Here is a 17,628-nt window from a genome sequence, read left to right on the forward strand (position 1 = left end):
AAACACTATAAAATTGCCCCGAGTCTGCATTCCTTGGTCCGCTCCTGCACCTGCTGTTACGACACTAGTTGACCCAAGCTCGTATTAATTAAAAGCGCACTAATGCATAACTTTCTGATGGGGGTCGGTGACCTGATTGTCTCCATGGAGATGTCATTGCCTTGCTTATAATGTTCCACGATATGGCATTAATTGATTTCGTTGGAGGCATTTCACAATAAGAATGCATGTTTTGCAAGCTATGAATAAATGATGAATAAATGGTAAATTGTCACATTTTTATATGGCGCTTTTCCACCTTCAAGGCACTCAAAGAACTTTACATCAAGGAACCACCTGCCCATTCATACACCAGTGTACACAGACATTGGGGGCAAGGCGGATCAAGTGTCTTGCCCAAGGACACAACTACAGCATTTATCTGTAGAAGCTGGAATCGCACCTCCAACCTGTGGGTCAGTGGATCTGACCACTCTACAAATTATATTTATGTCAAGAACAGGATTCAAACCACCAGCCTTCAATCAGTGGACAAACACTCTACCAACTGAACTACTATTGCAAGATAGATAGGTTTAATGCCATAACTGTGAAACATTGAAGGCAAAAATATATCCTTTCCTTGGTACGTAGGCTGCTACGTAGCATTGGTAGGACCATCTAGTGGAAAAGTTACATAGTGCCCCTTTAAAAAGTAGCACATGTTTGTCTTTCTTTCTTTTACCTTGTTTAATGTTCACTAAAGTATCCTGCAGCTGCCCTTGCTGTCTTCATGTCAAAAACACATGTGCAAGTACATACTCCAAATGGAATGAATTATGCAGTGTAAAACTTTCTGAGGACTTAAATATTTAGATTTGGATTGTGAATTGCTATGGTGATGATCCCAATTTTCCATCACTCTGGAACGCATGGATTTAGGTTTAACGGTCCAAAGCCTCATTATTAGTTATTAAGCATGTTTGTCAGTAATCACTCATTTTGTCCTCTATAAGGTGACAACTATATTTTAGATTTATAGTTACACCAGCACCTGCTGTTCTAAGGAGCCTATCTCAGCCTGATCTCTATACATGTGTTTAAACAGCAGCTTGGATTCATTGGGTTCAGCTGGTGTCTTTTATGGCTCAGATAAGAAACAAAATGCAGGTCTGATGAGGGACGCCACCTTTGATACTGTTACAAATGGGACAGTTTCATCACCTGCTCTTCCCTTTAAAGCCTCGGTACATGTGGGCACCCAGATACCCCCCACCCACTCTATCTATACATCTTTCTCTCCCTTTCTATCTCGCTTTCTCCCCCTCTGCCTCTCTCTCTCTCTATCTACCAATCTACTCTCTCTCTTTCTATCTCTCTGTTTCTCCCCCATTTATCTCCCCCTTTCCCCTTTTTTGTGGGTTTCTGCCCCCTCTCTCTTCTTCTCTCTCTCTCTTGCCTTTCTTCTTTCCCTCCTTCTCTTTCCCTCTCTACTCTGCTTCTCCATCTACCTATCCATTCATACCCTTTCCTCTTCCCCCCTCTCGATTCTTCCTTTCTTTATCACTCTACACACCCATCCCTCTCACTTTTTCTCTCACCCTCTTTCTATCAGTGTCTCCGTCTTCCTCTCTCTTTCTCTTTCTTTCTATCTCTCCCCCCCCCCCCCCCCCCCCCCTCCTCCACTCCTCCCATGCACCTGCACTGCACATCTGGCGTGTCTGATGGTCTCACGCTAACCTGAGGCACGCTCCTCTTGTTTTGCCATCCACATGTGGAGGGCACCTTACAGTAGCTCATAATCAGCTCCATGAAACCTTTTACAACGCTAACTTAACACTAACAAGTTTATGTAAGAACTGCTATGTCTTAAAGGTGCACTATGTAAGTGCATATAAGGGTTAGCCACCTGCTCATCTCAGTAGTAGAGATATCGTCTATAATTAAAACTGGAGCTCTTTAAGCTTGATCAAAACATAGTGTTACAATATTCTCAGTGTCAGGGCTGTGTATTGTTTTGCTTTTCAATGCATGTGTGTGTGTTTTTAAAAGAAGCACATAAAAGTGAAGCTATATCACAAATTATAACCACAAAGATTATACACCTCATCGAAAATGCGGAAAAGCGGGTGCAAGGGTCAAAGGTCACAGCTGTGTCTCATTCACATGCACTACAGCTGTTAATGCAGACACAGTTTCACAGAAACATGGTCCTGGATTGGACTGGTTTAGTTTGGGTTTAATCCTGATTTAGTTCTTGGCCTATTAACCTTATTCTGGAAGTTGCCGAGGGCGCCGCCATTGTCATTCGTGTTATTTTGCATGGGGCTGCCAATCTTGACAGCAAATTAGTCATGTACAGACTGCAGTGCCATTTTAAAACCTGCCAGAGAATTGGTGCGTTGTTGACTTGTTGCTCATATGAACATAGAACATTTTACACAAATCAATCTACTTTATATCATATTTTAGCGGCCTAACTTTTCTCAAATTTCTGAAATGAATGGGATTCTCGCTCAACTGTAAGTGCCACCATGAAAGTGCGGTTTAACATTTAGAGACAAAAGTGGGCGGGGCAGAATAGGGTCAGTACCTGCTGTTTAATGCCATACTGTGATGAAGCCAAAGCATTAAGATCTCCATGGAGACAAGCAGGACTTGGACCTCCAGTAGAAAAGTTAAAGTGTACCTTTAATTTACCCCTCAAACTTGGTTTAGTATAGAGTTCTAGACTGGTTGCAGTTTTTGTTTTTGGATTTGTTTTGGCTTTAGATTAGTTCTGGTTCAGACTTCTCTGGGTCAAAGCCTTGAACTGGACTAAACTAGTTCTGAACAAGAATTTCAAGTTTTAATTCTTGTTTAGAACTAATTTACTCCACACCACTTAATTTCAACCTCCTTCCCTTTCTCTCTCCCTCTCGATCCCTTTCACTCATATACCGCTCTGTCTCTAATTTCTCTCTTCCCTACATTCCTTCTGCACCTTTCCCTCCCTCCTCTTTTCCCCTCCCCTCTTTTCTTCTCTCTCAGACTCTCCACCTCTCCATAAGCTGACCCTGCACTGCGTGTTTCACATGGCATGAATATTTCCACGTTGTATTTAGCTAACCTACTGCAGATTAAACCTGTCTCACATATAAAGTCCACTTCTTTTTGGGGCCTAACACTGAGTGTCTGAGATCCTGTTCACATGACCAACAGAAACCATCAGACCACCAACCTGCAGCTAACACACCAAGGTTTACAATACCTTTCTTTAAAGGCTCTGTACCTGATTTTTCCCCATGCATTTGAGAAAAATATGTCTCGCTCCAGAACAGCATGCTAGTTGTTGTTAGCATTATCTAGAACTGGACCACATCTGAATAATTCTCACCAGTTTTAATAAGTACTACAATTTTCCCTTGAAAGACAATTATTGGTTGATAGCCCTGCTTTGGACCAGTTTAGTCTTACAATATTCTGGAGTAGTTTAGTAGTAGTTGAGCCCTGTTTTAGTCTTAGTTTAGTCCTACAGTTGAGTTCTGGTTTGGATCTATAGTACTTAAGTTGTAGTTAAGACCTTGTAGTTGTAGTTTAGTCCAGTGTATTCCCAATTGAGTCCTAGTTTACACATTGTTTGAGGTTATAGTCCTATACACCTGGTTTTGTCCCACAGTCCTGGCTTGGATCTACACCACAACTGGACACATATATCCCCAGAAAGAAGCCACTTCCTTGTGAGAACTTTCATTTAAATTGAAGTCAAAAGGTGTCTGTATTCACCACTCTGCTGGTTATGAATTAAATCAGTGTTATAATGTTTTCATTAGAAATTGAGAATTTTGAAAGGTGATTTACTACTTTAGGAAAATAGTCAAAATTCCTGTGTTTTGACCTTTATAGTCTGGGTTTTGTCCAAGTTTAGACCCAGTTTAGTCCAAGTTTATCTCTGCTTTAGACCTGGTTTAGTCTTGCTTTAGTCCCGCTTTAGTCCTGCGTTTAGCCCCGCTTTAGTCCTGCTTTAGACCTGGACCACCAGCTTGACTAATATTTCCAGATTTAATTAGAAAGCCATTATACACTTTGGTATGAAAGTGCTGCAGATTTACCAGGGTGTATTTATTTAGTGAGTTAGTTATGAATTGCTCCTCTGTTATGAGTGTTCAGAGCCCCATAGAATACAGTGTTATATTTAATTAGTCAGGGGTCATTTACACAGGCAATTGACTAAATAAGGAAATAGACTAAAGCTCAAGGTCTTTAATGCCGATCTGAGTGTTTTGATAATGCCTTGGATTTATACAGCCCCAAAGTGCTTTACATTGCGTTATTCAAACACTCTATACTTGGTCATGGTAAGTTTTCTCTGTAACCACAGCTGCCCTGGGGTTGACTGATGGAAGTGAGGCTGCCAATCTGTGCCACCGACTGACGATCTCTTTTTGGCCTTGAAAGCTCAAATTGCTCAGATGCCCTTGCTAATTGCAACCACACAGCTCCATTACTCGGCTCAATATATGTGCATGATCCTACATAAACCATTCAATATTACTAGACATGTTTAGATGACTTGCTGTAGACTATGTTTTGCAGATTGAATTACTAAATACATGAATCTTCTAAAATAGAATAAGAAATAATTTGACCCTTTCTACTTCATTAAGTTGTTTTCACCATTAAAAGTATCTTGAAAAATATCCTGATGGAATGATTCTCTAAAGCTCCCATCTAGTGTCATGTGAAAATATAATCACATTTTGTTATGAAAAGACTGACTCAGAAAACACAAACTGAGCTGTTTTCTGAGGTTAAACCTTATTAAATATTGTGACCCTCAGGAAAAAATGAAAACATTAGCTAAAAATAAATAGGCTATTACATATAAAGTTGCAGTCTTGAAACAATCACAAACAAAACTGCAAACAGCCAAACGTTTTGCTGTGTGAACCACAAATATAATATCTTTAAAAGTTCACTATGTAACTTTTCAGGGGGAGGGTCTGCCACATATTGCTCTGCCTACAATGTTCCATAATAAGACATTAAACCTCTCTATCTCCATGGAAACAAGTCAGTGGAAACAAGTAGGACATCAGACCATAGGTCTGTGGAGAGGAGAAAAATGCCAATTACTGTGGAATATTCCAAGCAAAGTAATACACATGAAACCCTGCAAAAACCTACAAGGCTTTTTAAAAATCCATAAGAGATAACTATAGAAAAATTTGGCTGGTTTTGTGTTAAACATGGTCAATGAAAACAATGATTTCTGTAATCATATTTTACATTACAAACTTAAATATTGTCTTCTTTAACACACACACATATTGCCTGGACAATGTTAACGTGTCAATGGTCACAATGTGTTAGGGGTATAATTGATCACATGACCCTGTCTTTGATCATGTGACTGCTCCATGTGTTTCTGTGTAGTGTGACTGATCCATCACAGCTGATCAAACAGTGATTCAGCACCGTTAAAGGCTCCTGTCAGGCTTCTATAGTTATGAATGGAGAGTGTTGAGTGCTGTAACGTTAAGGGGCCCATTGTGTAAAGTGAATGAGTATAACTATCTGGTTTAGTTTATAGTGAGAAGTGAGAATTTAAGATCCAATAAGAATTATAACAACTGATTTAGTACTGAATCTTATCATAGTATATTGTTACTATAATTATTATCGTAAACTATTGTATTGTATCTTCCTGTAAAGTATTTAACCATATGGGGCAACAGTGACTTAGGGCACACTCACACTAGGCCTTTTGAACCGTGCCGTACTCAAGCATGATTGTGTGGGGTTTTATGGTCCGAACTGAGCCACAGCCTGGTGATGTCGTCACACAGCACTGTTTGTTTATATGTCACAGAGCTGTACTATGACTTTAGTGGTGAAAGTCAAGGGCATGAAATATCTCTTAAATAGTGAGACAGATATGAGTCCTGTTATGGTAGGCTCCTCCGTGAATTTATGGATTAAACAACAATGTGAAGGACCGAGTATAGGAGACGGAGCTTCGAAACTTCCGGCTCTGTCACAGTCCTTACTGAAGGTGAGTGTGGATTCACCATAAACTTTGGAGCAGAGTTAATTCATTTTTTCCTCTTATCCTTTATCCTCTCTGCACACAGAGTTTGTAAGCATAAATCATGAATCTGCGCACACTTGAGCAACCGTGCCATGCTTTGGCCCATGTCCTTCAACCAGGCCAAAGTCTCACACTGCACACATGTGCCATACTTTAGAGGCTCTGCGAGCTTGGGCACGGTTCAGCTGGGCTAGTGTGAGTGCACCCTAAATGGTTAGAGCACCAACCCAAAGGTCAGAGGTTGAAGCCCACTCAGACAGAGTTCTGCCATGGTGTCCTTGAGCAAGACACTTCACTAACCTTGCCTATGAATGCTGTGTGTGCCAGTGATTGGTGGTGGTCAGAGGGGCCCAGCCTCACTTCCATCAGTCTGCCTCAGGGCAGTTATGGCTACAGTAGTAGCTTACCACCACCAAGTATAGACGGAATAAATAATGACTACAGTGTAGTGCTTTGAGACTTTGACACGCCAAGACAAGTATAGTATCAAAAAGTATTGTATCACAAAAACAACTAAGCCTCAGTCCAATCTCCAATCTTTTACATGCAAAAAAACACCTGCAGAGGGCTCAAGGTATCCTGCCTACTGATGCACACCGGAAAGAAGAGTAGTTTAAATAATAACTTTTAACTTAGTTGTATAGTAAAGGCCATTTGAGCCGATGAGAAGGAACATTTGTCTAGTGTATGGACTTTAAAAACACAGAGTAACATCCTGGATTACTAATAAATTACTTCTTGTTGAAAGGACTTGCTAAAATGAGATGTTTTTCCCCCCATATAATCTCATGGAATATTTGTACTTCCTTGACATTGCCCAATTCAAAAGCAATAACAAACTCATGCTATTATCTTGTATCTTTATGACAAATGGAGCTGCTGCCTTTCCAAGATAATGCAGATCAGTGTCTGGCTCTGAACTTGTATTCAAGCTAGGGTTGTGTTGGGATGGGGAAGCAGAGAAGGGCAGAGGGAGGGGGGCAGAGGGAGGGAAGGGGGGCATGGGGGGGTATCCTGTCCTGGAATAGCTGCTCCGGCCTGGTATGCTCTGGGGAATGTGCGGCGAGCTCTCTGATTGGTCGGGACGGTAAGTGTGTTGTGGTTGGGTTAGCGTTAGCGATTAGCAGGAATCTGTGTCAGGACAGAACCATCAGAGGAGTGGGAACGGTTGTACTCAGTGCTGGGGTCAGACAGGGCCCCAGCAAGTCCTCAAGGGGCAGGCCTTTGTCAAATCAAATTATGTGTCATATTTCTAACTAAGCTTCAGTTTCAGTCACAACCATTTGTACTAGTGATTATTGAAAAGATATATCATTTTATTTCAAATTATTAATTGCCATAATAACATCCCCCAAATATTCATCACTTGAAAGCCATGGATACATTACATAAACTAATATAACCAATATGACTCTAAGGGAGATTCACTGTTTTTTGAAAGGAATATCCATATTTTCATCATTTGTTAGGAATTCGGTCCACAAATCAGCTTAAAGTAATTTCCATCCATCTATTTTCTTCTACTTATCCGGGGCTGGGCCGCGGAGGCAGCAGTCTCAGCAGGGACTCCCAGACGTCCCTCACCTCAGACATGTCCTCCAGCTCCTCCAGTGGGACCACAAGGCGTTCCCAGGCCAGCCGAGAGCCGAAAGACCTGGGTTTTCCTCGGGGCCTCCTCAGCTGACTCCTCTCGACGTGTAGGCGCAGCGGCTGTACTCAGAGCTCCTCCTGTGTGACCAAGCTCCTCACCCTATTTCACACTGCCGGCAGTAAAGTAATTTCCACTGACAATAATCACATCTTTGGTGTTGAACAATGGTACCACTTTCTGAAGCTACTGTGAGAAAAATGATTTCATTTTTGTTTATTTATACTGACAGAAAAGATGACATTTTTTCATAAAGACCTAGTAATTACAGAACTATTAACGATAAACCAGCTCAAAACATCTGCAATCTTACAGTTAAACAGCAAATTCCACCACAGAATTCAGACCTGTCCGTCAGTTCTGTTTTAAAGGGATTCTAGAGGATGTCACGTGAACCCAACCCAACAACCTAACCTATTATGACCAAAGTGTAAGGTAAAAAGACAGTTTCCCCTTAAACTACGTTAAGTCCGCACTTGGACTCCTGACCTTGTAAACTCAGACCAAGTTAAGCCTCGTCTTAATCAGAGAAGGCGTGTGGGAACTTCCCTTTGGCCCGTGTGTTTGGACCGTCCCGGAGCAGTGGAGCAGACAGACCCCCATTAGGCTCCATGCTTCACAGGACAACCTTTGACCCCACAGTGACCAAAAGGCGGAGCTTGTGTGAGGGGTCAGTGTGCTTCTGAGGGGTCATCAGTGGCTATCAGGGGCTATCTAACTATGTGCCAATGAGCAACGCACACCCCAAGGTCTGCAAACATGAACAGCCCAGGATATACGTAAACAAGTGTTGGGCAACGCTAAATTGGCATCTTTCGCAGAGAAACAGAAACAGATATAACAAAGATATAAGGGTGGAGGGATAGCAAACATGGTAGAAAATGGGTAAAACAAACATTGATGAAGGCAATATTTGTGTAAGGACAGATGTATGGTATTAAACCAATACTTATGAATAGTGAAATTACAAACCAGTTCTATTTTGTAAAACTTTTACATAATCTAAATGAGATCCAGTTGGTATGTAGACTTTACAGTCTCTTAACCATTATACAGCACAGAGTAGTGTTTTATTTCCGCATAAAAAAAAGCAGTTAAAGGGCCCACATTACAATATTCTCTGAACTGTTATAGTGTTGTTTCATCATCAAAAACATACCTGGAGTTGTGTTTTGTTTCATTCACACATGTTCAACACACCTCTATGTGTTCAATGTGTTCAACCAAACCCTGTATATTTAGTTTGAGTTCTTACCTCAAACAGAAAACACTCTGTTCCACCTTGCGATGTCATGTGGTAATACAGAAAGTCTTCTGTGGTGTTTTTAAACCCCATACACCTTCACTACAATCATTTGGATAATTTCAGCCCTGGATTTGGCCATCTCAACTGAGCAAAAGGTAAAAGGTAGATGTTAACTTGAAAACTACTACTGAATGAAACCACAAGGTGGACCACAACATCTTCAGCTGTGGAGATGTAGATGGATTAATAATGTAAGATTGCTCAAACATGTGTGAATTAAACTAAACACAACTCCAGGTATGTTTTTGATGAAGTAACAACATTATAACATGGCGTAAAGCTCACAAGAGTCCATTATGTGTAATATAGGACCTTAAATGAAAACTCCTGGATGTAGTGGCATTGAGCGTATGATGGAGTCTTTATAAATAGTATGACACTATGGCAAGGTAAAGAAAAAGTCTGTGCTGTTTATAGTTGTTTATAGATGTGGATAAAATCAAATCTGGAACACTTGACCTTGATTCTGTCCCACGACTTGTTATAATCCTCTAGAATTTGTTCAGTGTCTGTGGTGGTCTCTCATGGCTTGTCCCGACACAGCCTCAGTCTCTCCCTTTAGTAACTCTAGTCCTGCTTTAGTCTCACTCCGAGTTCTAGTTTAGTCCTGAATTAGTCCAGCTTTAGTCCTGGTTTAGTCCCAGTTTAGTCCAAGTTTGATCGTAGTTTAGTCCCAATTTAGTCCTGCTTTAGTCCTGCTATAGTCCTGCTTTAGTAATGCTTTAGTCCTGCTATAGTCCTGCTATAGTCCTGCTTTAGTAATGCTTTAGTCCTGCTATAGTCCTGCTATAGTCCTGCTTTAGTAATGCTTTAGTCCTGCTTGAGTCCTGCTTGAGTCCTACTTTAGTCCTGCTTTAGTCCTGATTTTGTCCTGCTTGAGTCCAGCTATAGTCCTGCTTTAGTCCTGATTTTGTCCTGCTTGAGTCCAGCTATAGTCCTGCTTTAGTCCTGCTTTAGTCCTGCTTGACTCCTGCTTGAGTCTTGCTTGAGTCCTGTTTTAGTCCTGATTTTGTCCTGCTTTGATCCTGGTTTAGTCCTGGTTTAGTCCTGGTTTTGTCCTGGTTTAGTCCACCTTTAGTCCAGCTTTAGTCCAGCTTTAGTCCTGCTTTAGTCCAGACCAAAACCTCTTCCCCAACAGCAGCTAGTCCCTAGAGGCTGTTTGCCCAGCTGGGGCAGCCCTGTGGCGTTCATGTTGGATTTGCCCCAGAGTGTTTGTCTTTGTAGAGAAGGCGTCTGACGTGTTTCAGAGCGAGACTGACAGAGCCGGGGTCAAAGGTCAAGGCGAAGCGGCTACTTGAGGAAGTCTGACAGTTTACTGCGAGAGCGTGAGAGAGGAGCGAGCTTGTACAGTAGCCATGTAAACACACTGAGTCAATGCATACGAACTCTGAACTCTACACGTACGAAGTTACATTGTCATGATCCGCACCTTCCGATCCACGTTTTGTCTCCCTGTGTGCTCTTCCCCCTCCCTCACCTGCCTGAACACAGAGCTGGGCGGAGCTCTCTACTCCTCCCACGTGCACCTGCCTTCCATTAGTGCAATCACCACCACCTGCTGCAGGTGATAAGAGGGACTTGCACCAGACACTCAGGGCGAGATCGTCTGTTTGTCCTCACCCTGTCTGTGCTGTCGTCCCTTCATGCCTGTTGTTCCCTGTCGTTCCCTGTGTTCCTGTCGTTCCTGTGTTGCTTCACCCTGTTCCGTTCTGGATTATCTGCATTTGGTGCCGGATCCTATTTGTGCCTTCAGCCCTGCTTCGACCCTGCTTCAACCCTGCTTTGACCCTGCTTCTACCCTGCTTCTCAGCCCTGGTATTGTCTTGGTTTTTCCCTGCACTCCACGGTCCTGGATCCTGGCCCGCACCTGGCTTCCCGCTCACCATCAGATCAACCCTCAGTTTTGTATCTTGTCATTCTGTACAATAAACACTGTAAATATTCCCCGAGTCTGCACTCTTTGGTCCGCTACACCCACCGTTACGACATACATAAAAACAATCTAAAACATAGGACAATTGTAAATATTTTTGTTATTTCTACAGTGAATTTAAATGAAGTACATGTGTGTCAATAGCCTATGAATACTTAGAATCTTTAATCATCGTAGTAAGTGAACAAAATTCCCAAACTAGGAATCAAACATAATAATAAGGCTTTATTCACACATGAGCCTTCCCTGCAAATTCCCAGTAATTTTTTCCAGGATTTTGCCAGATTAAAAATGCAGGGAAATCTGTTCTGACTTTGTTCACTCATGACCCTGTTCTGGGAAAATGCAGGTAAATTCCCTGGTCAGACTGCATGTGTGAATGGGGTTTAAGAGCCATGCTTATAAATATTTATTTAGCATACAGCATACAGAAGATTTCAAAGTTTGCTTGATTGGTTTAGTAGGCCATGTATTTTTGTCCTTGTTTTAAAATGAGGTATAGGAAATTGTTAGAGAAACCAGTGCATAAAACAATATTTAAAATGTTTGTGGGTTATCCATTTTGACAACTTTACAACATACTTAACTATAACTTTGCTCTGCTCTTTATATCACTTTGCATCAAATGGTAAATATATAATAACAGTGGCAGATTGTGTGTACATATAATAAAGCCTTGTGAAAATAATGGTAATCAAGTAACTAATCATCAACCACTCCTTTTTATGTTGGCCGTATTCCTTGTTTTCTCTCCATTAAATTCAGAATTCTATTGCTGTTGTGTCATGTTTTTATTATTTATTACGTGTTCTGTCATGTTTGAAATAAAAGTAATCAATCAATTAAATTAAAGCTCCAAATGCCAGCCTCATTTGTCTGAACACATACCTGCGAACACCCTTAGGCGTTTACGTCGCGGTGGGGGGCCCAGACCGGACGTCCCGCTACAGTCGTCTTCATCATCACAGTCTCCGCTCCCCAAGCCATCCTCCTCCTCACCTGCCTCCGAACGAGACCGGGCTCTCCAACGCTTCTCCGACAGGCTCACCATACGCAGCAGCTGTGCAAGAGAAAGACAGATACAGCGGTTTATGCACCTTATTCTGGTAGCTGTGAGTTGTATTATTTTATTCTGCAGATCTTACCAGCAAATAAGTTCTATATGGACTACAAAGCTGTTTTAAAGCCTCCCAGAGAATCGATACAGTGGTGACTAGTTGGTCACATGAACATTGAACATTTTGCACAAATCAACCTACTTTATATTATATTTTAGCTTCAGAATTTTTCTTAAATTCTCCATTTAGATTATTGTGATTCCTGCTTAACTGAAAGTGCCATCACAAAAAAGTGGGGTTTAGTGGGCGGGGTGGAAGAAGGTCAATATTTAAAATGACTACCAAATAAGGTTGTAAAAATCAATACCCAGAAGATATTAAATACTAACATTAGAATCCAAACTAGATGCTCACTTGAACAGGTATCGATACTGAAAAAAACATCATTATGATTTTGGAATTAGAACCAAGAAATGAGAAACACTCAAAAGTCCTAATTTGCCTTAAGCGTACCACCAGATCTAAACCAGGTGTGTAGCAGGACTATCCTCCAGCTAAGGCAGTCCTAACCAAGCCTCGCTCAAGATCTGGAGATTGGTCCCTGCAGTGCACCCTTCTCCTAAAATACCAGTGTTATTGAAAGAAAGATGGGTCAAATGAAGAAAATTTCTGTATAGGGGGATAAAGTTTACATTTAACCTTAAAATCCAGGTGTAAACTATGACTAAATCAGGTCTTAGGTAGAATTAAATCAAAGTTAGCTTTGTTAGTAAGTTAATAGTTAACACAAAAGAGGAAACAAAACATGCATTTATCTATATTTTATTTAAATGCACTATATATAAACACTATAAAACAACACCTCAAATCGAATAAACAAAATACAAATATGTTTAATGCCATACTGTGGAACAGGGGTGTCAAACACATTTTCACCGAGGGCCACATCAGCAAAATGGCTGCCCTCAAAGGGCCAGATGTAAAATAAATCTAACTCATTTTTCAACTTGTTAATTCACTGTTTCTGTATTTATTACTTATTCAAGTTACAAATATTGCATATGCATTTGCCTAGATGTAAAAATATGGCTGTGTAACTGTGTATCTCCTGATAAATTGAGATTTTAAGACCATCATACCTTTTAATTTACCCTGTCGAGGGACACATAAAATTATGTGGAGGGTCGCATTTGGCCCGCGGGCCTTGACTTTGACACATGTGCTGTGGAACATACCAGGCAAAAGTTATAAGATCTCAAAGGAGACAGGTGGCACTGGAAAAGTTACATAATGTTCCTTTAAATAGAGCCATCCACTCTTTATGTAGTGCTAGAAAATTGTCACTACACCGTACATAAAAAGGCACACTCCCTCTGTCATTTTGAGGTCAGACTGTCTAGTAATGTCTTAACAAAGCTGTGAAAATAGCTGTCTCCATAGGAACATGTTATTATGACAAAATTGGGGAATTTCCAGAATAAAATGCATATAAACATGGGCCGCAGAGGAAACCATGGTCTTATCTATGACGGTGTCATTCTGGTGCAGTCTGATTCACTTAAAGGGCTCTGGCTAGGAGAGGTTTAAAGGAGAGGAGAGACCGCTGGCAGATTGGGCTGTTACTGGAAAACTTTATTGTCCCAAAGTGTTTCGGGTTAACAAAACAGGAGACCAGCCAGGGAGTGGCAAAAACATACAGAAATGTAAAAAGATCATTTTTGTATTATTCAAGGTGAGCCAAGTCATTGCATTTTTGGACCTGTATTATGACTGCGATTAGATTTGCAATTTTTTTTTTCAAAATTCACTGTCGCCCCTAAATGAGCATTTCTGACCCACTAGCTACCACATTCCAAATAGGAAGTGAGCACGAGTGTGTTTTGGCTCCATCGGCTCGGGCTCCAATTCACTTTCTATTGAAAAGCTGTCACCTCTATCTCTGTAACTTCTGCTGTCAGCCTCGTCATTTTTGGTCTTGAAATGTATTAATACGGTCTGCCTGATCCTGGTGTTTTAATTTCACAATTTGATCCATAAAACAAGATATGACCATTAATAACAGACCAATGAGCTGCCTTCTTTCACTGAGGTCACAGGAAAGGGTGTTACCTTCAATGCCCTCGCTCCTAATTGGCTCTTTGGTTTCTATGATACTCGCAGTCAGATTTGTAAATAAGGAACTCTGCTCCAAATCAGCCACTATAACTGCTAGTCGTTATTGGCTTCGTTTACTGGAGCCGAATGCTATGGGTAGCGTCATGCTCACTTAATCCACTTCTTTATACAACCTATGGTTTTGAAAAGAATATTTTATTTAGTTTTAATCTTTTCACTAAAATTATTTTTAGGTTTTTTGTTTTTTTTGGGCTTTGACATTAAAAACTGGAACTCGAATGTTGTCTCCATTTGTTCCTTTTATTCTTTTATGTTTTAAAAAACTATCAGTTCTTTTAGTCAACAAAAAAAACATCTCCTTTAAAGCAGACCTATTATGCAAAATTGCCTTTTCAGAGTTTTTAACCATGTTATAGTTGTTTGGAGTGATTTGTTCATGTTTGAGCAATCTTTAATTTTCAAGACGCCCTATTGCCGATCAATCTCCATTTTAACCACCACTGCACATTTCTCTGTACTTGCTTTGTTCTTCAGTTTTATTTTCTTAATCCATGATATGCATAGAATTTAACAGTGTCATATAGCCATTCTGATAGCTGTGTGTAGCTCTCCATAGGAGGGGCTAACAGCGACATGGATCTTTGTTGTGACGACATTTATGGTGAGGTCAGCTCCCATTGGGCACTGCAGTTTTCTGACATGGAAGTGAGCGGACTTGTTTCTTTTATTAAGTCATTTGAGATAAATATTGTAATTTAACATTTATTTTCCTATCAACTGAACTTGAAGAATTGATGTTTTAATTACAATATAAGCTTCATTAAACAATAAGATGGTGGTGTCTTGTCTCACCCAACGTCCTTATGAGATTTCAAGTGGCTGTTGGGGTCATATTTGTCTGAGTGATTTACAGAAGTCAATAACACTGAAAACACAAAGCAGATGTGTTTACTGTCGCCGCGGTGAACCAAGATAGATCCAATAAACAATGCACATAATAAACTATGACAGCTTTAATAGAAATATCGTCAGTCTGCTCTACGGGAATATGCATAGACTCTGCCTTTCTTACTAACATCTCATGCCAAGTCTATCTGATCAATAAACTACTATAAACCATCAACCCAACCCACAGCAGCAGAACTATCAGCCTACTCAGCCTCTCCATCACCTCCTCTTCTATAGACCCCATACAATATACCTTTACTAACTAATCATACTCGGACTCTCCTAACAATCAACCGTTATCCATTTAAGTATATGAATATAAATATTGACACATATTGCAAACATATGGCAAATGTTCCTTCTAAAGCAACACCTTGTAACTTTCTGGAGGCGGCATGGAAGTAAATAAGTCTTATGCCATACAGTGGAATATTAGAACCAAAGGAACAAGAGGAGCCAGGAGATGTGAGCTCGTAGAGTAAGGATGCATGTTTTTTTAAGTTCAATAAAAACGTCAAATTTTAATTTTTTCCAAACGTTACAACTGATAATGGGAACTTTTAAAATAGGGTTAAAAACATATAATGTAAAAAGTAATAATAATAATGTCAAATTAATAGTTGTCTTTGAATCTTTTAGTAAAATTTTAAACTATAAATCATTTCCAAATGGATTAGTTGGGAATAGAATTATTATCAAATATAATAATGATACCATCTCTGTAGAAAACATGAACAGACTAGGCTAAATGCTCCAGTTTATGTGGAGGTGAGAGGGTCAGAGTAAAAACATGGCAGCGTTAAAGTGGAGACAACCTTCTTGCTCTGTCTCTCCTCACAGATGATCGAGAGGCCTACAGAGCGGCACATGTGTTACATTCTTGAGGGTCCCACCGCTCCTCCTCCTCTGTGTGTTTAATGAGTTCCTTCCTCTCTGCACACGTCAGCGCCATGTTTTTGTTGTTTTCAGTTGTTTTGAGAAAATTAACTTCATATGGGCTTTGTCTCAGGTCAGATGCGAGGCCCCAACTGTGTGGCCGATGTACTAAAACTTATAAATGTATTTAACGTGCATATGACAGGGTTAGACTGCTTATTCCACTAAAACATCATCATATTTAAAATTTCACTACAAATCATGGCTACTTTAATTTTCAACAGCATTATATATGTAATTTTACGTTTTGATGAAATAAGCTACGTCCAGTATTTTTGTACTTTTTCTGTACTTTTTCCACAAACTGACACCTAACTGATATAAAATTATGATCAATATTATAACAGGTACTATCCCACCAAACCAAGTGATAAATAGAAGCACCTAAAAGAACTAGAACCTAAAAATCTGTGATGTTTGTACTTTAATGTATTTTAATTGCTGTAGCTTTTATAAACTCAGATACACTGAGCATATACTACATTACATTACATTACATTATTCACTCACTCCACACTGGTCCCACAACTTCAATTAAAAACAGGTCAAACACTCAGGTCATGGACTATTTTCACACTGAAATGTGCACTATGTAACTTTCCTGGTGGAGAATTCACACAAATGTTATTTCTGTGACTGGAATGTTCCATAATATGGTATTACAGTTATCTCCATGAGACAAGCAAGCATGTGACCAGGTCAAGGTACAAGTCAGATCAGTGGAGAGGTGACCAGCTAGCAGTAATAATGCATATTTCTTAAGGTATTTCGCAGCAATAAAAGAACTTCTAATTGGGTATTTGTTAGTAATTGGGCCATACTGTGGAACATTCCAGGTAAAGAAATAACATCTCAGTAGAGAGAAGAAATTGCAGTGGTAGTATAGTGAATAGTCACCCAAATACTAATGACTGCAAATGAAGATGTGTACAACCAAATCCAACAGAACATGATGCCCTCCCTGTGACCTAGAGCAACTCTGAAAGATGGAAAGATGTTTAAAAATGACTGGGTCAAGTTGCTCGGCGAGCGCTGACCATGTAGGACATGCCCGCAGTAGCTCCGCGGGAATGTGACATTTCGACTATATTTTGCACCTTATTATCTCCTAACAACCACCGTTATTTGCAAGTACCATCCACAATCAACCCGTGTTCAGTCAGCTGAAGGTTTTTTTTGCTGAATTATGGAAACCTGGGGAAAAACAGAAACTACGAGAGCAGGCCGCACCAAGCCCCCACTATCACCTGAGCCAGAAGCCGATTCTGAGCGTGACACTAACGAGCGTCTGCTAACGCGCATGGAGGTAATGATGAAGAATATGCGTGCGGATATTGTCAAAGAGTTTGAACAGGTTGTTTCTGGGGTAGTTAAGAAAGAGATTACGGCTGCTCTTGAGGCTTTGGAATCAAAGATAAGAGCGCAGAGCGACATCATTGGAAGCCTTGAGCAATCTGCTAATGACCATGACAGTCAGCTAACTAGCTTACAAGCTACAGTGACATCACTTGCGGCGCGAGTTGATTTTCTATCGCAGAAGTGTGAAGATTTAGAGGGACACTCGAGACTGAATAATATACGTATTATTTTGGCAACAGATTTTGTTGCCACATTATTACGAGATCTGCTCGGGCT

General features: G+C 40.4%; 1 protein-coding gene across 1 annotated transcript in view; it reads right to left on the reverse strand.

Annotated features, from left to right (window-relative positions):
* gpc3 (glypican 3) overlaps positions 1–17,628 on the reverse strand; it is a 279,747-nt gene that overhangs the window by 24,198 nt on the left and 237,921 nt on the right. Inside the window, exon 7 of the mRNA XM_055225093.1 lies at positions 11,825–11,996. Coding sequence (XP_055081068.1) covers positions 11,825–11,996 — 172 coding nt within the window. The remainder of the gene's footprint in view (positions 1–11,824; positions 11,997–17,628) is intronic.

This window comes from Periophthalmus magnuspinnatus, chromosome 10 (genome assembly GCF_009829125.3).
Source record: "Periophthalmus magnuspinnatus isolate fPerMag1 chromosome 10, fPerMag1.2.pri, whole genome shotgun sequence".
NCBI lineage: Eukaryota > Metazoa > Chordata > Actinopteri > Gobiiformes > Gobiidae > Periophthalmus > Periophthalmus magnuspinnatus.